At 57.3% G+C, this 19,396-nt stretch overlaps 1 protein-coding gene across 2 annotated transcripts in view; it reads right to left on the bottom strand.

Moving 5' to 3' along the window:
• The window catches only part of SPTBN2 (spectrin beta, non-erythrocytic 2), a 41,279-nt gene that overhangs the window by 1,046 nt on the left and 20,837 nt on the right, over positions 1 to 19,396 (bottom strand). For both annotated transcript variants that reach the window (XM_086385668.1, XM_086385667.1), the window contains 24 exons: positions 18,207 to 18,360; positions 17,118 to 17,988; positions 14,908 to 15,045; positions 13,585 to 14,341; positions 12,808 to 13,010; positions 12,159 to 12,249; positions 11,771 to 11,917; positions 9,261 to 9,524; positions 7,631 to 7,855; positions 7,246 to 7,335; positions 6,473 to 6,733; positions 6,254 to 6,384; positions 5,785 to 5,989; positions 4,850 to 5,224; positions 3,730 to 3,974; positions 3,496 to 3,634; positions 2,964 to 3,048; positions 2,504 to 2,700; positions 2,031 to 2,173; positions 1,881 to 1,941; positions 1,747 to 1,797; positions 1,309 to 1,529; positions 636 to 809; positions 111 to 153 (listed from right to left, as the gene is read on the bottom strand). In XM_086385668.1, the coding sequence (XP_086241794.1) occupies positions 111 to 153; positions 636 to 809; positions 1,309 to 1,529; positions 1,747 to 1,797; positions 1,881 to 1,941; positions 2,031 to 2,173; positions 2,504 to 2,700; positions 2,964 to 3,048; positions 3,496 to 3,634; positions 3,730 to 3,974; positions 4,850 to 5,224; positions 5,785 to 5,989; positions 6,254 to 6,384; positions 6,473 to 6,733; positions 7,246 to 7,335; positions 7,631 to 7,855; positions 9,261 to 9,524; positions 11,771 to 11,917; positions 12,159 to 12,249; positions 12,808 to 13,010; positions 13,585 to 14,341; positions 14,908 to 15,045; positions 17,118 to 17,988; positions 18,207 to 18,360 (5,271 nt within the window). The remainder of the gene's footprint in view (positions 1 to 110; positions 154 to 635; positions 810 to 1,308; positions 1,530 to 1,746; positions 1,798 to 1,880; positions 1,942 to 2,030; positions 2,174 to 2,503; positions 2,701 to 2,963; positions 3,049 to 3,495; positions 3,635 to 3,729; positions 3,975 to 4,849; positions 5,225 to 5,784; positions 5,990 to 6,253; positions 6,385 to 6,472; positions 6,734 to 7,245; positions 7,336 to 7,630; positions 7,856 to 9,260; positions 9,525 to 11,770; positions 11,918 to 12,158; positions 12,250 to 12,807; positions 13,011 to 13,584; positions 14,342 to 14,907; positions 15,046 to 17,117; positions 17,989 to 18,206; positions 18,361 to 19,396) is intronic.

Below are 19,396 nucleotides of genomic sequence, written 5' to 3'. Positions count from 1 at the left end.
CGACATCAAAGAAGGAAACACTTCAGACAAGCAAAACGAGAGAGAGGTGAGGAAATAAAGAGTACATCTGAAGGGCTCCAAGGCAGCACAGAGGGAAGGGGACAGCTCACCTCATCCTTGGCCTGGAACAGATATTCCTTCCCATCTTGTAAGCTGTTGGGAAAGAGAGAAAACTCAGGGCAGAGCTGAGACTCTGACCGGCCAGCTCAGGGCTGGCAAGACGGCCTTATCCTCCAGAGACCAGATGGGAGAACAGCCTCAGATGCTCAGAGCCAACTCGTCTAGACCCTTTCTGCACCTTCTTCCGAGTCTCAGGACCGGGGGTGGGGCCAAAGCAGCTCCTTCCTGATTGGCTGCTGAGGACAAGGGCACGCTCACTTCTGCCCTGGTGACTGGCAGGCAGGGGCAGGCCCGCGGGGGCCTCGGAGACAGGGCAGTGCCCGCATCCTGCTGACAACTCTCCCCTGCTGTATATTGCTCAGCTTGACAGGCTTGCGCCGTGGTGCTCCTGCTACCCTGCGTGTGAGCACAACCAGAGCCCCCGCCTCTCCCTCGTCGATGTTGCTGTTCCCAAATGCCTGGCCCAGTGCCCTCGCGGCTGTATCACTGGGAGCCTCCCTCCTGTCCATTCCTACCCCAGCTTGAAGACATGCTTGCGCTTTCGATAATCAAAGGCCACGCTGCCCTGGGCCCTGGCCAGGCTGACAGGCACTTCTCCATGGTACGGCACTCCTGCACTGGCTGCCTTCGCATCCTTGTAAAAGCCAAGGCTCCCGCGCCGCAGGACACAGTACACATTCTGCCACGACCTGGGGGTTGGGGGGTGGGGAACGTGGTGCAGGTGAAGAGGAAACGCAGGTGCCTGGCCGGCCTTTGAGGGGCCAGCCACCCCGGGAACAGCCTGGTGGTCCCAGGACTCCCAGGGCCACTGCTGTCATTGCTAAGTTGCTTCAGTCGTGTGTGACTCTTTGCAACCCTATGGACTGTAGCCCACCAGGCTCCTCTGTCCAAGGGGATTCTCCAGGCAAGAATACTGGAGTGGGTTGCCATGCCTTCCTCCAGGGGATCTTCCTGACCCAGGGATCGAACCCGCCTCTCTTACGTCTCCTGCACTGGCAGGTGGGTTCTTTACCACTAGCGCCACCTTAGCCCATCTTGTTTATAGTTTCCTGGCCCTCCTGCCCCCACCGAGGCCCCACACTGCTCCTGAGTCCTACCCCTTCCCCCAGTCTAGGAAGAGGTTCTGGGCAAGCCTGTCTGGAACCAGGAGCCGAAAGGGCCTCTGCGTGGTGTGGCCAGACCCAATACCTGTTGGCGGCCTTCTTGCCAAAGGCCTCCATCTCCTGTTTGCGGCACAGCAACCCCTCCATCTGTTCCTGGGCGGAGAGCTCCGGGCCTCGAGTGGGCAAGGTGGCGACCCGGGCGGACTCGGATGACCTGCTCTGGGGCATTATCGGAGGGGTTGGGCCCTGTGTCCGGGCCTGCTTCTCTCCCCGTGGCCCGTTGGCCTCGTCCCCAGCACTGGACCCCTGTGAAAACAGTGGTGCCTGTGTCACAAAAGGTGAGACGGGAGACATCTGGCTTGAAGGGTGTGAAGCTTGAAGTCCAGGAGCGGGTCTTCCCACCCCCATGTTTCCTGTGAGCCTCTGCCCTCTCCTGACCCCAGTGTCCCCACCGCCCGGCTCACACCCCTTTGCGTCCCTTATCTCCTAGTTATCAACACCCACACCCCCAGGAGTAACTCACAGGCCCTTCTGGGAGGCCGCCCTGCTCAAGTCTCTGCTGTTCCATCAGGGGCTGCAAGGACAAGATGCTGTTAAGCAGATGCAAGAGGGGGAGGGGCTAAGATTCTGACAGGGTGCTTGGATGGGAGGACTCACCTGGGGGCCCTCTGCATCTGTGCAGACGCCGTTCACACTGGCCGGTAGGCGGGGGTGCACTCTGGAACGGCAGGGGCGACAGAGAACGCTAAGTGGTGGGGTGGCTGTGGCTCAGCCTCCTTTTCCTCCCCAAGGTGTCCCAGCTCTCACCCGTCCCGGGCAGTGGCAGGGGCCGTGCGGCTGTCCACCAGGTGCCCTTCGGGAGGACTGGCCGGGGGTTCTGGAGGAGGGGGCAGCTTCCTCCGTTCCTCTTCCTCCCTCTTTCTTTTCCGCTCCTTCTCCTGTTCCTCCAGCTGCCAAGAAATTCTGAGGTCAGAACATAGAAGGTCCAGGGTGCTGGGGAAAGCTGAAGTGTCTCAGCTCTGGTCTGACGAAACAGGAAGGATGAGAAGAGAAAACCAGAAGAAGGTGGGGATGAGGAGCCATGGGGGAGATGCTGTCTCTTAGCGCCACCCAGGGAAAATGATGGCTCCCAGAGGTGAGGTGACCACAGGGTACCTTTGGCTCACATCTAGGAGAGCCTGGAGCAATGGGAAGAGAAATGTCCTCCTCATGCAGGAGAGTGTGCGGGGCCTGGGGCAGAGGGAGGGGGCTGGTGTTCCTGGGGTCCTGGTTGCCCTCACCGCCGTGAGCTTCTCCAGCGCGCTGAACCGCTCCTCCCAGGCCACCGCGGACTTCTGGAAGGCCTCGTGCCGCTTGATGAGGCTCTCGACTTCATCGACGGTGCAGCCCAGCTCAGCGCTTCGCACCAGCGGTTCCTGACTACACAGCCAAGCCTCCGCCACACCTGCGTCTCTCCCGAACACCAGCACCTCCAAAACTGCAGGGGGGGCGGGTTGCAGAGAGGTGGCAAGTCAGAGTGGGCAATGGCAGGGCACTATGGCCACTTTGGGAACAGGGACACCAAGAAGGACACCGCCCCAGAGCAGGAGCTCAGCGCAGAGCCAGGCAGCCCAGGGCAGAGGTCTTGGGTTCCACACCCAGGATTCCTGGTCTCACCTACTCTGGAAACTACAGGGTACAAGGCCCCCGGTGCGCCCCCCAGGGCCCGGAGCCCCTGGTGGTTTTTCTACAGCGGCTCACCAAGCTGCAGCCAGTCCATCTTCTCCTGCCACTTGTCAGCTGTCTCTTGGCGCCGTGCCTGAAGCTGAGACAGCTTCTCTGAGATCTGGGGAGGCAGAGATGCGAATTAGCACTCAGCAGGGCCTTTCCAGGGGGTCTTACTAACGATATCTTTTTTTTTTAACTATTTATTTTGTATTGGGGTATAGCTGATGAACGGTGTTGTGACAGCTTCAGGTGAACAACAACAATATATGGACGGGACTCAGCCATATATAAACGGGTATCCATTCTCCCCCAACCCCGCTCCCATCCAGGCCACCGCACAACGTTGACCAGAATTCCACGTGCCGTATAGTAAGTCCTCACTGGTAGTTTTTTTATTTCAAGAGGCAGACAGAAAAATCAAATGGGGAAATCCCTGAACAACCCTGAGGGGACGGTGAAAGGTTTCAGCACAGAAAGAATGAGAAGAAGCAGGAAGACTCCGAGGAGAACCCAGCATTCAGGCCTCCCCGGTGAGGGTGACCGGCTCTGCCCTGGCCTCACCCACCTCCTCTGCCGCGTAGTGGCTCCTGGCCAGCAGCCCCTGCCCCATATCGACACAGGAGGAGAAGCGGTCGGCCCTGGCCTCAATCTCGGCCTTGATGCCTTGGTGGTTCTTGATGACCAGGTCTGCGGAAGACACGTCCCTGGGGGCACAGAAACCGAATCACCCGCTGCCCACCACCCTCTCCCAGCCACGAACCTGTAGCCCTTGGAGGCCACCAGGCACTGTGGGTCTCACCGGGGCCGCTCCTGGGCGTCCATCTGCAGGTTCACCCCGTCCATCCACAGCATCAGCTCCCGGACGGCCTTGAAGAAGCGGAACTTATCCGTGGTGTCCAGCAGCAGCTGGCGGCGGGCAGCAGAGCTCCCCTGAAGCTGCGCCCAGGCCTCGGCCACGGCCTGCATGTGGCGGCCGATCTCCTCGGCCTTGTCGCCGGCGTAGGCCTTCTGGAGCCGGTGGCCGTCGTCCTGCACCTGCTGGACCTGCAGGGGCCCAGGTCAAAGTTAAGGCGAGCCAGGAGACTCCGAGGGGCTGCAGCCTCCCTCGGTCCTGGCCCCTGCTCTTCACCTCCTGCCCAGTTCACCAGCCGGGGAAGCAGGGGGAGAAGTGGGATGGGGGTGAGGGGGCCACTGGGAAAGATGGGGGCTGGTACTCAGAGTCAGCCCTGTCACACGCTGCCCTGTGGAGCCCTACTGGGGGGCCTGGGCTTAGCCTGGGGGTCAATGCTTTAAAAGGGCCACTAGCTGGCTGAGCTTTCAGAAGCCTGTCCAGCACGTGGAGGACCTCAGAGATTGCTAGAAGGAGATTTTCAGCCTGAAGAAGGGACTAGGGTGGGGGGGCCCTCCTGGGTTTAAATGGCTGGAAGAAGGAACTATGCTTATTTTTCGTAGGGCTAATGTCTGAGTGGGAGCAATAGATGGATTTTAGTACAAAGGGAAGAATCTTCTAGCTCCTGGAACCACTTGAAAATGTCATGGGGCCGGACTTCCCTGGTGGTTAAGAATCCACCTGGGTTCCACCCCTGGTCTGGGAAGGCCCCACATGCCGTGCTCTGCAACGAAGAGCAGCCCCCATTTGCCACAACTAGAGAAAGCCCGCACGCAGCAACCAAGACCCAGTGCAGCCCAAAATAAAAATAAACTTAAAAAAAGAAAATGTCACGGGCCCTCAAAGAGCCTTGTCATTCTGGGTGTGGACACAGTGGCTAGATGTCCCCTGGCCAGAGATGGTTCCCTGGAAGCACTCCAAGCGCGTGCTTATGTGGCCCTGCAGGGCATGCCCACCCTCCAGTCCCCCCGCTGCATTCCCCACTGAGTGTCCTCAGACACCGTCGCCCCCACCCATGCTTGGGTCAGACCTGGGCGCTGAGGGCCTGGATGTCGTGCTCGAAGGCACAGTGTCGGCGCTGCAGGGCCTCGGCGGCGTTGAGGTCCCGGCCGGTCCCATCGGGAAGCTGCTGCTGCTTGTGCTGCACGCGCGCCAGTGCTTGGCGCGCCCCGTGCAGGAAGCGCTGCAGCTCGTGTGCGGCCGCCAGCACCTGGCCCCGCGTGTCCAGCAGCTCCAGCAGGTCAGCCCAGGCCTCGTTGAGGCTGTCCTTCCACTCGGCCACCGTGGCCCGGGCGGCGTGGCCCCCAGCGATGAGCCCGTTGGCCAGTGCATTGGCACCATCCACGCGCTCCTGGCCGATGGTGCTCGTGTCCCTCGAGAACTCGCGGAATTTGTCCCGGAGCATCTGGTGGAGGAAGCCATTGCCCGGACAGTGCTGTGAGGCTGGAGAGTGTGGTACCTACCTCGGGGGTGGTGGGGGGGCAAGTCCTTTCACACTGAGAACCCATTTCTTGCCCTGGGCCACTTCAGCAGGGCCAAGTTGGTGAGCAAAAGCAACTGGTTCCCACTGACCCTGTCTTTGACACACCCCCAGCCTCCAGCCCCCAGTAAAGGGGTGCTTGGAACCTTTAGTCTTCTGACAAGGGTACCCTAAGTACGGTCTATATTTCTGCACCAGTGAGGGTCCAAACCCCCACCCCCAAACCACGGAGGGGAACCTCATGCCCCCTATACCGCTGAGTTCTGTTGGAAAAGAGTGACTGGTCACTCTTCTCTTGCCCACGTCTATGTGCAGTCCTGCCTCCTCCTCTCTGCACAATTCTTTCAACAAAACACCTCGAAATTCAACGAACAGCATCTGCAGCCCCTGGTCTTGCACCCCTGCCCCTTGGGGCTCCACCCAGGATGAGGTGCTAGCCCTCACCCCGGAAGCCCACGTGTGGCCGCCGTCCTCCCCGCACTCACGGTCACGTGCTCGTAGTCCTGGCCCAGCTCGTGAGAGGCGGCCACCACCTCACGCTCCTGGATCCACTGCTCCAGGTCGTCCAGCTCCCGGCGCAGCTGGCACAGCCGGAGGTGCTCCTGCAGACGCTCCCGCCGCTCGCCCGCCAGCTCCTTCAGGCCGGCGTACAGCTTGTCCACCTGGGCTTGGCGGATTGACAGCCGGGTGCTGCGGGGCGTGGAGAGGACACACCGCTCTGACCCCCGGCCTAGGCCGCGGAGTCCTGGCCCTCTTGGCCCCCCTCTTGGCCCCCCAACGACTTGCCCCGTCCCGCTTCCCCAGCTTTCTAGATGGTTCTGTACACACACAGGTCAGAGGGCTCTGCAGTCTCCTGGCCTTCCTGAACCTGGCTGCCCCTCCCCCTCCCCCTACTCCCTACCCCTCCCCGCTGCAGCCCCCGGGACTGGCCCCCTTGCTGCCTGCTGGACTCACTTCTCTGGATGCTCGTGGTCAATCATGTCTTGGCTGCTGGCTGCCAGCTGGTGGATGGTCTGGGCATAGTCGGCCAGGGCTTGTTCCAATACCTGATGCTTCTTCACCTCCGCCTGGGCGCTCAGCTCGTCCTGAGGAAGGGGACAGGGGCAGCAGGGGGTAAGGGTCGGGGTGGGGGGTGGGGGGAAGACTCAGCCTGAGCTCTGTCCTGGCTCTCACCTTGGCCTTCTCCTGGCCCATCATGTGTAACTCCTGCTCGCCCATCCAGGCCTCAGCCTCTGCAGCATCGCGGTAGAACTGTTGAGCCCGCAGGGCCTCCTCCAGTCGCTTCCCTCGCAGCTCCAGCTCATGGCCCAGGCGCTTCCACATTTCCTGGAGCTCCGCCAGCTCAGGGCCTGCTGCTGCCACGCCCAGAGTGCGCTGCCGCTCCGTCAGGTCCGCAATCCGGGGCTCGTGGCCCTGGATCTCCTTCTGCAGGGTCTGTCCACAGCAACAGAGGAGACGCTGAAAGGCTTGCTGAGGGAACCCCCTCACCCTACACTTACTCCACACAAGCCCCCCTTCACACTTCTGCTTCTCGTCCTCCCTGAGTCCTCTTCACTTCCCCTCTTTTCTGGCCCAAGGATGTGATGAAGGTGCCCCTTCAATCCTCAGGATCTACTACTAGGGGAACCCACCCTCCTGAGGCGAGGAAAGGAGACCCACTGAAGTCTCGGATTATGCCCAGCATCAGGGGCAGCCAGGGAAACTCCAGGTCTCAAGAAAACAAACTTTTCGGACTTCCCTGGTGGTCCAGTGGCTAAGCCTCAGTGCTCCTAATGCAGGGCGCCTGGGTTCAATCCCTGGTCAGGGAACTACATCCTACATACTGCAACTAAGAGTTAAAAGATCCCTCGTGCTGCAACTAAGACCCCAGGGCAGCCAAACAAACAAACATTCAAGTCTGGGGAGGCTCTTGGGACCCCTTCTTTTGCCTTTAAGCTCTGCCTCACCTGGTTCTTCTTCATGAGGAGCTGGACACTGGGCAGGTCCTTGCCGTGTTCCATGGAGCTAGCCATGGGTAGCCGCTCCGTCACCCACAACTGGATGAGAAAGAGGAGGGGTCCGTGGAGGTCCAGAGGGCAAAGTAAGAGCCAGGGGTTGGCTGGGAAGGGGTTCCCGGTGGAACGTTTTCCAGGGCTCTGGTTCTGGGGGCAAGGGGCCTAGAGGGTATCCCTGGGTGTTGCCAGAGGGTTGACTTCCAATGCCCAAGGGAAGAGACAACAGAGCCCTGCTGGCATCCACCCCCAGCACCCAGGAAGGAGACAGAAAGCCAAAGGCAGGGGGCCATTTACCCCGATGCAGACTCTAACCCTGTCCCAGGTCCCAGAGACTCACGATCTCATCCTCCACGTCCCGGTGGAACTGGTGCTGCTCGCGGGAGGCCTGCAGGCGCCGGCAGCGCTCCTCCATGGGCTGGCACAAGGCCCTGAACTTCTCCTCCACTGCCCTCGAGGTCCTCTCCACCTCCCCCGCACCCTGGTCTTCCTGGGCCAGTGCTTTTGCCTGCGCCTGGATCGCCTCCACCTCCTTCTCTCGCACAGCCATCTCCCTTTCCAGCATCTGCCAACCGGAAGAGGAAGCAGATGTTAGCACCGTGCTTCCACCTTCAAAGTCAGCCGAGACACTAGTCTATATCAAGCTGATCATGAATTCTTATCCATAGAGCTCAACCCAGGGAGAGTATCTCTTCCTCGCCTACATCAATGGATCTCAAACTTCAATATATCTAAGAATCCAGGGGGTGTGCTATCTGTGCCAGTAATCAACTTATGGTCTCTTGGTCTTCTCCAATCCATCTCAGTTTCAAGTACACCTTTGCCCATTTTGAGTCTTGGAACCTGACCCTGTAAAGACTTTTCCTTGGTCCGCTGGTGCAATACTAGGACTTGTCCACAGAGGGCGCTGGAGGGACACCACTATGAAAAGGCGAGGCATGGGCTTCTATTTATGGTTCCAGCCTGTTTTTCTTCTAGCTCCTATAGGAGACGTGGTGGCTCTTACCCTACACCAAGTTTTGCTGGCATCCCAGTGCCATGCCGTCCAGCCTTGGCCTGCCAGCTTCAGACCTCTCTGGTTTGTGATACCCCAGCAAATTTCTATGCCATCCAGCAGGCCTGTGCCTTCTCTAACAAGGTCTGAAACTCAGCCTTGGGGTAGGGAGAGGGCATCTCAGTCCTTCCTGGGGACCCCCTCCCCAGTCCTAGGGACCTAACTCTTCCCTACATTTGCTATTCCTGTATTCATTAGAGCAGGGGTCAGCAAACCCTGTCCCTTGCCTGTTTTTGTAAGTAAAGTTTTATTGGCACACACCACACTATTCTTTCTTACACATCACCTGTGGCTGCTTTTACCCTACAAGGACAGAGTTGAACAGTTACGACAGAGACTGTTGCTGTTGTTAAATCACTAAGTCATGTCTGACTCTTTGCAACCCCATGGACTGCAGCACGCCAGGCTTCCCTGTCCTTCACCATCTCCGGGGTTTGCTCAAGTTCATGTCCACTGAGTCGGTGATGCCATCTAACCATCTCATCCGACAGAGACTATATGACCCTTAGAACTCAAAATACTGGATTTGTTTGGATTTTTCCACAACATCTTAGAGAAAGCGGGATGAACTTTTTGGCCAACCCAATATCATTTGGCCATTTACAGAAAAGCTTTTTTCTGATCCTTGCTTTGGAGTACTTTTTACCCCATTGGGAGGTAACCGCCTTTTATTAATTAAGAGTTCTTTCCCCTAAAATTTCCTTGTTCAAGTTAGAATGTGCTGTCCATCTCCCAACTTTACTCTGACTGACACACATTCCTAGAGATTCCAACACTGGTGACCCATGGAAATTGCTTTGAGAGATGCCAGTTAAGAAGTCTGTGAGGCCTGGGCACGGCCTCGTGAATCTCAGAGCTGCTGACTCCCATCTCCTCATTTCCCGCTCACCAGCCCCACCGAAGGCCCGCGGCGTACCTGCTGCTTCTTGAGCAGGATGTTGACGCTGGTGAGGTCCTTGCCGTAGTCGTCCGAGTGCAGCTGGGCCTGCAAGCTCTCCAGCCAGCTCTCCAGGGCGGAGCAGCTCTGGGCAAACAGCTCAGCTCGGTTGGCATCAAAGAGGCTGCGGGCTTTGGCCTGGGTGGTGGTCTCCAGCTCGTCCCAGCGCCGGTGCAGGTCCTCCAGCTTCTCCCACACCAGAGCTTTCAGCTCAGGCTTTTCCAGAGTCAGCTCCCGCCCTTCCTGGGTGTGCGACAAGGAAGGGGTCAGTGTCAGAATTAGATGCCACTGGACTTCACGGGCCAGTAGCAGAACGAGATCCAAAGGACAGCAGAGACCTGAAGTGAGGGCAACCACACCAAGTTCTCGGGTGTTCTCCAAGCTTCCTGAACTTCCCTGCCCTCGCTGCTGAGTAAACCCTCCGGGCTTCTTCAAGGTCAGAACTTATCTTGGTTCAGAGGCCATTGCACTCTCTCCTTATTGTGAGTTCTGGTGTCTCGTGGTGCTTGTGGTGCCCAGGGGCACACTGCACACGGTCACACGTCACTGGCCATCATTTCACGTTTCTCAGCTCATCCCCCTTCACCGAGCGAGTCTCGCCTGGTTTCCCCACTCCCATCCTTTCTGCGTGGGGACTCTGGTTTCTGGGACGGTGAGGCCAGCATGGTGTGGTCCGCATGCCAGGTGGCCTGGATGTGCCAAGGAGTTACTGCCCCCTGAAACGGCCCTCAACCAGCGACAGGAAATTGGTGGATGAATACTGGGCGTGCTTGCTTTGGCGGGGATAACTATGTCTGTTCCACACGGTCTCCCAGGTGTCCCATGACGACTGAGCGCCAGGTGCCCCCTGGGTCACCGGCATGGTAGTGGACCCTTCGCTGACCGCCTTCCCTTCTCCACCTCGTCTCCCCACCCCCTACTGGCTTCCCTGGATTACCTCCCATGGAAGCGGCTTGCGCTGGAAGCCCTGCTACTAGGTAAACAGAACCGAGACACTGCCTTCAGGCCGTTTTCCATATGCTGCCAGGATGAAGAGCGCCAGAGCCAAGCTCAGCTGGGTAACTTCACACACCCTCTTGTGCAGTCCTTACGTGGTGATCCGGGTTTTTCATGTCCCAGCCCACTTTCACCCCCATAGCCCCTTCACACATCCTGTGCTCCTGCCAAAAGGACTTGCATCCTTGCCCCCATACAGGTGCCCCATGTCCACACCCCTGGTTTCCGGTTTCTCTACCAAGAAACATCTTTCCCCCAACATCTCTGCCTGTACAAATTCTACCCATCCTTCATGAACTTCCCTGCAGGCTCCTGCTTCCAGGATTCCCACATCTCCTCTCTCCTTAGCTTACTGGGCTCTCTCTGATTACATTCCTCATGTTCTGCTTTGGGCTGAATTTGGCAGTTTATGTGCATGTCTCAGATCCTGGCTCCAGCGTCATCCCTTGAGGGTGGAGCACGCAGTGGAATCACCTTTGTTCCCCATTCAGCAGCGAACACCAGGCCTTGCACCAGGCCTAGCACCGAGTAAATATTTGCCGAACAAATGAAGAAACCAGATCCACACTGGTCTCCTCCTCTTCCCAACCGTCACGCCCTTGAGGGAAGGAAAGAGTCTTTTTATGTACCTTGCAGTACCTAGCAGAGCGCTGAGCACACAGGATGTTGTCCAGGAATACCCACTGAGTGGAAATTAAGTTTTACCTGTGCTCAGCTCTTGAAGAAGAGCTGGGTGTGGAGACCAAGTGCCAGGAAAGCAAGACTCTAAAGCACCGTTGACAAACTGCGGCCCAAGGGCCAAATCTGGCCCACCACTTGTCTTTATAAATAAAGTTTTATTGGAACTCAGCCGTGCTCATTCATCTATGTATTCTCTTTGGCTGCTTTGTGACACTGGCAGAGTCAAGTAGTTGCAGCAGAAACTGTGTGGCCCATACAACCTAAAATATTTACTTCCTGCCCCTTTTACAGAAGTTTGCTGACCCTGTTGAAGAGTATCATCCTCTTCTGGACCAAGAATAGATATCATGCTGACCCAAAGCTGCAGGCCGCATGTGTGCTAAGTTGCATAGTAGTGTCTGACTCATTGTGATCCTATGGACCACAGGCCATCCATTGTCCATGGGATTCTCCAGGCAAGACTACTGGAGGGGGTTGCTGTGCCCTCCTCCAGGGGATCTTCCTGACCCAGGGACGGAACCTGTGTCTCTCACGTCTCTTGCATTGGCAGGCGATTCTTTACTACTAGTGCCACCTGGGAAGCCCAAGCTGCAGGCTGGCTCCCTGCTGATTTGTCCTTTTTCAAAGTTTTGGAGTCACTGGCCCATAGGCCTAAGACATTTGTCCTCTAGACCTTGGAGGTTTGGCTTCTAGGGCTCCATGATCTCTAAGCCTGATCCTGAAGCCGGGACCCTCCCCTGCACAGAGGCTGGGATGCTGACGGCAGGAGGCCCCGGATGCTCCCTTCTTGCTGCTGCCGTCCCCTCGCTCACCTTGTCCACCTTGTCCAACCAGTCTTTGTTGGCGGCCAGCTCGGCCATGAACGCCTGGTGCTTCTGCCACTTGGTGTGCAGGTTGCGGGCCTCGTCATAGGACACGTCCTGCGCCGTCAGCATCTTCTCATCAATCCAGAGCTTCAGCTGGACAGGGTGGCGAGCGGGGATGGAGGAGGGCAGAGAGCATTTCAGAGGGAGGGTAGCGTGAGGCTAGAAGGGGCGAGGGTGCATCGGGGGAGCTGGGGGACGCCGGGAGAAGCCAGGCAGGGGTTCACTTGCTCAGCTGACACTGCAGGGGCCTTATTCTAGGCTCAGAGAGTGAGAGTGCTGTGGGAAAGGGGTGGCCAGGCAGTGTCAGAGGTGACGCGGGGGCAGGGAGCTTCACCTCGTGACAGTCTTGTAAGAAGTGCTGCTGCTCTCGGTTGTCCCGAAGACGGCCCAAAAGCTGCTGCACTGCTTCTTGATTCTTCTTGTGTCTGAAATGACAGGCCTTTGTGGAGCCCTTGAACTTGCTCTGAAAGGGTTACAACCCTCTAATTCAGCAGTCCCCAACCTTTTTTGGCACCAGGGATTGTTTTTGTGAAAGACAATTTTTTTTCCATGGGCCAGGGTGGGTGCGGGGGATGGTTTGGGAATGATTTAAACACGTTACATTTACTCTGCACTTTATTTCTATTATTATTGCATTGCTGCACCTCAGATCATCAGGCATCAGATCCTGGAGGTTGGGAACCCCTGTTCTATCTAACCTAGATGCTTTCGGTCCTCCTCCTATGGGGACAATACCTTCCAGGAGAACCACGTGACAACCCAGGAATCCTGAGGTCCAGTGTCTGGCTACCTTAGGGGCTTCATTTCACCCCAGTGTCAGGGAGGCAGAACTTCTCCACCCAGAAGCTCTGCAACCACTTGGTTCCTCCTTCTCTAGGTTTGGTCAGCTCCTGACCCCCGTCTGTGGATCTGAGTGCCGTGTTCATCCCGTTTGCACCTGGTTCCCTTTAGGGCCCCCCACCTGCCCACCGTCCTCACGGTACCTCCTCTCCACCGAGTCCGCCTTCTCCTGGATCTTCTCTGCATGGACGTTGCCTTCTGACACCAGCTGGCGTCCGGCTTCCAGAAGACCACGGATCCGCTCACCGTTCGCCTCCATGGTGCTCATGAAGTCTTCCAGCTTTTTAATGGTGGCATCGGCTGCCTGGAGGGTCCCTGGCATCTCCGTGTGAGACAAGACATACTCCTGTGGGAGGGGAGACACTGAGCTCACTGCCCAGCTTCCCAGAAGGAATCTTCGAAGGGCGGCCATCTGAGACATGGACGCTGCCCAGGGTGGGACAGGAGACTGGCTCAGAGACAGAGGGATGGTACTGACTATGTGGAAATCTCAGGTTAAAAGGGAGCTGGGCTGGAGTGCCTTCAATGCTCCAAATCCTGCCCCATCTTATTGATAGCTGCTGTTTACATTTCCTTAATAGTTATGACAAGCTAGGTTTTCTATTTCTTCTTATGTCAGTTTGGTCAAGTTACATTTACATCTTTTTTTTTTTCATTCCTTTTTTTTTGGTGGGGGCCACACCTCATGGCATGTGGAACTTTCCTGACCAAAGATCAAACCTGTGCCCCTTGCAGCAAAAGTGCAGAGTCTTAACCACTGAGCTGCCAGGGAAGTCCCTCACCCTTTTGGCTGTGTTCCCCCTGCTCATCCTGTTTGCTCAGCTATTCCACCTGCTGCCATTTCTCTCCCCATCCATCAGTCCCTCACATTCCCCTGACCCACTTCTTCCTGGTTCGGACGCTGCCCCCCGGACTCTTACCTGACTGCTGAGTACGCCTTCGGCCTGGCGAGCATCCCGCAAGAAGCCCTGGAAACCGTGGGCCTGGGCCAGGCGGCCTTGCCGGCTCTCCCACATGCGGCCCAGCTCCTCCCAGCCAGTTCCCAGTGCTTCCAGTCGCTGCCGCAGGAAGAGGCACTGGGGATCAGCCTGGTCCCGGGTCACCTCCTCACCCACAGCCCGCAGCTGGCTGTACTCGCTCCGGGCCCGTTCCACCTCTCCCCGCAGGGCTGCGTGTTGGGCCAGGAGGGCCTCGGCTTCAGGCAGGGTGGCAGGTCCTTCTTCAGAGGCCACGGAGGTCTGCGTGCGGCCGAGCCAGGCCTGGAAGTCATCCAAGCTGCGCAGGAAGTCCTGCAGCCGCCGCGCCTCGCCCAGCGACTCCTCTCGCCGCCGCATGGTGGCCCTGAGGTCCTCCCAGCCGGCCTGCACCTCTCCAAGCCGGGCGTTGATGGCAGGGGCTTGGGCAGGGTGGCCAGCAGCCAGGGCATTTGCCTCTCGGGTCAGTTCGCCCACCCGGGCGGCGATGGCCTCCAGGTCCCGCTCAGTGCCAGCCAGCTTGCGCTGCAGCGCCAGCACGCCAGCCAGGTCATTACCCAGGCCCTGGGTGGACTCAATGACCTTGGTCTTTTCTCTCATCCAAGCCTGTGTCTCCGTGCACTCTAGGTGGTAGTTCTGGATGCTCAGGGCTGACGTCAGGGCCGCCTTCTTGCCGTCCGCCAGAGACCGAAACTGCTGCCACCTGAGGGCCGAGGGGGTGTCTGGAGTTGCTCAGCTTCCCTGCCCTTTCCAGGTATATTCTGCAGCCTCTTCCTGCTTCTCTCTCCCTTGATTTATGCTACCACCTGCTGTTTGCAGAGGCTGCTCCCCACTCGTCTGCCCTCAACTCCTTGTCTGCCCCCAGTCCAGGCCCAAGCCTCTTCAAACGACCTTTTTTTGGTGTTGCTGTTTAATCGCTGTCATGTCTGGCTCTTTGCGACGCTATGGACTGTATAGCCTGCCAGGCTCCCCAGCCCATGGGACTTCCCAGGCAAGAATACCAGAGTGGGTTGCCATTTCCTTCTCCAGGGGATCTTCCTGACCCAGGGATCGAACCTGCATCTCCTGCATTGGCAGGTGAATTCTTTACCACTGAGCTGCCAGGGAAGCCCCAGGCAACCTTTAACCCATTTCCATCTCTTTCATCACCAGCCCCCTTCCCCTGGACATATTCCAGATGGCTTTCTCTCCTCGCCTTTAGCCTCCATCTCATCCCTACCGACTCCCTTCCGGCTGCCATCCTGTCTGCTGCGTGCTTTCTCACCCCACCTGTGGTTGAGCTGCTTCTGGGTGTTGACAATGCTGTCCTTCCCTGGCGGGTTGGCCTTCAGCAACTGTTCTGCGATGTCATTCACGGCAGTAATTCGTGCAGCAAGTGCGTTCATTTCGGGCTCCAGGGTCTCAAACCTGATGGGTGGAAGAGCTGGAGGTGAGCGGCAGGAGGCAGCGGTGCACTGGGCCACCTCCCTTAGGTGCCCAAGAGAACTCCTCTCTGTCAACATGAGGTTTATGTATAGGGGCCTCTGCATCTCTTCCCTACATGGTTCACAGCATCTGTGGATCAAGGGGGAGCCCCCCACTCCCACTAATCAACTAGAAAAACTGTCACCTCTAGAGCTGCTCAAAAACGTGCTGAAAATTAAAGGTCAGGAACAGCTGGACAACAAGTCAAACTAATCCCTAGCAGCGGACCTCACCCTTCAGCACAAGCTCCCTTATTCCTCCTGGGACTTACCCCTTAGCTGCCTACGTGGGTCCCACCTTACTAATATGTGTTAAAAGATGAACTGATCATGGCATCCGGTCCCATCACTTCATGGGAAATAGATGGGGAAACAGTGGAAACAGTGTCAGACTTTATTTTTGGGGGGCTCCAAAATCACTGCAGATGGTGACTGTAGCCATGAAATTAAAAGACGCTTACTCCTTGGAAGAAAAGTTATGACCAACCTAGATAGCATATTCCAAAACAGAGACATTACTTTACCAACAGAGGTCCATCTAGTCAAGGCTATGGTTTTTCCTGTGGTCATGTATGGATGTGAGAGTTGGACTGTGAAGAAAGATGAGCACCTAAGAATTGATGCTTTTGAACTGTGGTGTTGGAGAAGACTCTTGAGAGTCCCTTGGACTGCAAGGAGATCCAACCAGTCCATTCTGAAGATCAGCCCTGGGATTTCTTTGGAAGGAATGATGCTAAAGCTGAAATTCCAGTACTTTGGCCACCTCATGAGAAGAGTTGACTCATTGGAAAAGACCCTGATGCTGGGAGGGATTGGGGGCAGGAGGAGAAGGGGACGACAGAGGATGAGATGGCTGGATGGCATCACTGACTCGTTGGACGTGAGTCTGGGTGAACTCCTGGAGTTGGTGATGGACAGGGAGGCCTGGCGTGCTGCGATTCATGGGGTCGCAAAGAGTCGGACACGACTGAGCGACTGAACTGAACCGAACCGAGGACTAAAAAAATTTAAGTGATAAGTAAGTGAAGCATATCTTTCCCCAGAAACATTTCATATTTTCCTAGAGCAGATTCTGCAAATGGGTCAGACAGTAAATATTTTGGGGCTTTCCTGGTGGCTCAGATGGTAAGGAATCTGCCTGCAATGCGAGAGACCCAGTTTTGATCCCTGGGTCAGGAAGTAAATATTTTAGGTTTGGTGAACCATTTGATCTTTCTCACATGTATTCAACCAGGCTGTTTTAATGCTAAGGCATCCTTAATGCATCCTTTAATGCTAAGGGATGATATGTAAATGAATGGGTATAGCCATGTTCTGATAAAGCTTTATTTATAAAAACAGGCTGAGGCTCAATTTGACACAGGGGTGGTACCTTCCTGACTCCTGTCATGGGATATCTTGAAAACAAGAAAAAAAAAATCTTTCATTATATTTTAAAAACCACCAAAAAATCTGACTACAGTTTGAGTAGTAGATGATATCACGGAATTCCTAATTTTGTTTTATCTGATAATGGTATTGTGGGTGGTTCTATGAGAAAAACATGCTTTCTAAATTTTAAGATTTCTTATTCTGTAAATAAAGCTACTTTATGAGAGATTAATCTGTGTCTCTGTCTAAAAGGCTTATAACTTCAAAGGCTTAGCTATTTTAAGTCTGCACAGACAGTGATAAAACAATTTACTCATATCACAAACTTCTATGTTCCTGGAAAGTACAGGGGTGAAATGTTCCCATTGGGGATTTGCTTTTGAAAAGGAAAATCAGTCTAACAGAGCATGATGCTGATGATTATTGAAATCTGGCTGAGTCTGTTGAATAAGGTTTCTATTTCTGAGTATGTTTAACATTTTTCATTAAAACCAAAAACAGACGCCTGCTAAGACTCAAAGTAGGGTAGCAGGAGCAGGCGGGTTATGGCGGGACCTCACCCCACACGCTGGCCCCCAGCTCACAAGGCCAGTCTGGAGGCGGGGGTGGGGGGCGGGGGGCAGGGGGCAGGGGCAGGGCGCCTACCTCTGCTGCACGACCTCCAGGTCCTCCAGGCGCTCGGGCAGGGCGAGCCCGTTGAGCCACTGCTCCTTCTCCTCCACCCAGAGCCCGCAGGCCCCGGCCTCGCTGAGCATGGTGTAGAGCGCCAGGGCGGCCTCCAGGGCGCGGGCACGCTCGCCCGCCCGGGCCCGCAGCTCCTCGTAGTGCCGCTGCAGGGCGGGCACGCGGCCCTGCACCTCGGGCGCGCGGCTCAGCGCGAGCGGCAGGGCGGCCGCCTGCTCCCTCAGTGCGTCCAGCGTGGGCCGGTGGCCCCGGATCTCTTCCTCCAGGGCCCGGTGCTGCCGGGCCAGGGCCTGCGTGGAGAACTCGTCGTGCCCCAGCTCAGGGCTGGACACCAGGCGTAGCGCATCCACCAGCCAGGCCTCCATGTCGTTGGCGTCCGCCTGGAACTGGTAGAGGCTGGCGGCCTGGGCGAGCCGCTGGGCCCGCTCCTCCGCCAGGGCTTCCAGCCGCTCCCACTGGGCTTGGAGCTCGGCGGTGCGGGCGGCTGCCTGGCCGGCCCCAGGGTGGCCCTCAGCCACTAACTGCTGGCCCTGCTCCAGGGTGAGCTTCAGGGGCCCCAGGCGGCCGCTCATCTCGCCCCGCAGGGCGGTGTGCTTGTTGAGCAGGCGGAGGACGCCGGTCAGGTCCCGGCCGGTTTCTGCCGAGGCCAGGAGGTGCTGCTGTTCCCGCACCCAGGCCTCGGCCTCGCCCACCTCCCAGAGGAAGCGCCAGAGCCGCCGGGACTCTTCCAGCCGGGCCCTGCGAGCCGCTGCCAGTTCGCACAGCGACTCATAGCTCTTCTCCAGGGCAGCCACCCGCTCCGACACCAGCTGGGGGTCACAGGGTTTGTACTCTGCAAAGGTCACACCAGAGGGCCAAGAGCTGTGGCCCAGCCCTCCGCCTCTTGTGTGTGCCCCCCAGTTCTAACCCCCTCACCCCACACCTCTCACTCTGCCACCCACCAACCACCCATCGCCTTTCCTGTCCCCAGGTTCTTCCCGTCTTGCTGCTTCGGCTCTTACTGTCCTCCTTCCAGCCCCTCCCTTTCCCAGTCCCTTCCCCCGCTGTCACCTTTCCCGGGGTCGCAGAAGCGCAGCGCAGAGGCGCTGACCGCCCGCACCCTCTCGGCCTGCACGGCGATGTCGGCTTCCACCAGCTCGTGCAGCTGCAGCAGGTCCTCCACTCCCGTCAGGTGTTTGCCCAGGTCTTGGGACTGCAGCCGGCCCTGTGGGGCACGCCGGGCATGTCGATGCCCGTCTGAGAGCTGCACAGTTCCCTCTGAGCTGAGGCTCTTGCCCCACCCCACACGCGCACGCGCGCGCGCGCGCGCACACACACACACACACACCCCTCGCCCTGTCTTCCAAGGATCAACCACACAACCTGACTCTTTGGGCAGCTCCACTTGATCGCACCCACGTGAGCAAGCCTGCTTCCGTCCGTCCGTCGGCCTTCACTCACACACATAGGGACCCCTGAGCTCTGTCCTGGCACCCTGGCCTCTGCACTCAACTCCCCTCCTGCGGAACGACTTTCTTACTAAATCCTGCTCCAGGAATCTCTGCGCTGACTCATTTTCTCAGCCCCAGAATTATCCCCGCCCTCCTATGGTCGCGGCTCCATCCCCAGCCCCCCAGAGAACGTCATTGTCTCTCCTGGCCTATCCGGGTCCCCATCTCTCGCCTGGATCACTGCAACAGCCTCGGACTGGTCTCTCAGCTCCCACTCTGGCTGCCCACAGCCCTTCTTCAAATAGCAGCCAAAGTGACATTTTTAAAAAATGTGAAAATGCAGAATCATGTCTCTCCCCCTTTTCAAAACCTTCTAAGCACCTTCAGTGCTCCACGTTACTCTGAGTAACACCCAAACTCCTTGACCAGGCCTGTGTGCCTTAAGTGAGCTGGCTACTTCCTCTCTGACCTTATCCCCTGTGCCCCACCCCCCTGGCACCTGTTCTTACTGTCCCCGCGGGCCTCCCTTCTCATTGGAACGTGCCACACATGAGCAGGCCCAGGGCCTTTCTGTTCCTTTGGCCTGGAACATTCTTTCCTCAGAGCTCCACTCTGCTCTCAGCATAAAAGGCATTTTTCAGGGAGGCCGTCCTGGACCACTCCATCACATGGCCTGTTGCTGTTTCCTCATAGGTTTCACACCCAGCTGCTATATTGTTTATGGACAGGCCAAGGGTTTTATCATCAGTCTCCTCCCCCTGGAACGTGAGCCCCATGAGGACAGGGAGCAGTCTGCTTATCTGAACCGAG

This window comes from Bos grunniens, chromosome 29 (genome assembly GCF_055505025.1).
Source record: "Bos grunniens cultivar Pamir isolate PY7600 chromosome 29, Bosgru_T2T1.0, whole genome shotgun sequence".
NCBI lineage: Eukaryota > Metazoa > Chordata > Mammalia > Artiodactyla > Bovidae > Bos > Bos grunniens.
The sequence above is the reverse complement of the archived record's forward strand: the minus strand, read 5'-3'. Positions and strand labels throughout refer to the sequence as shown.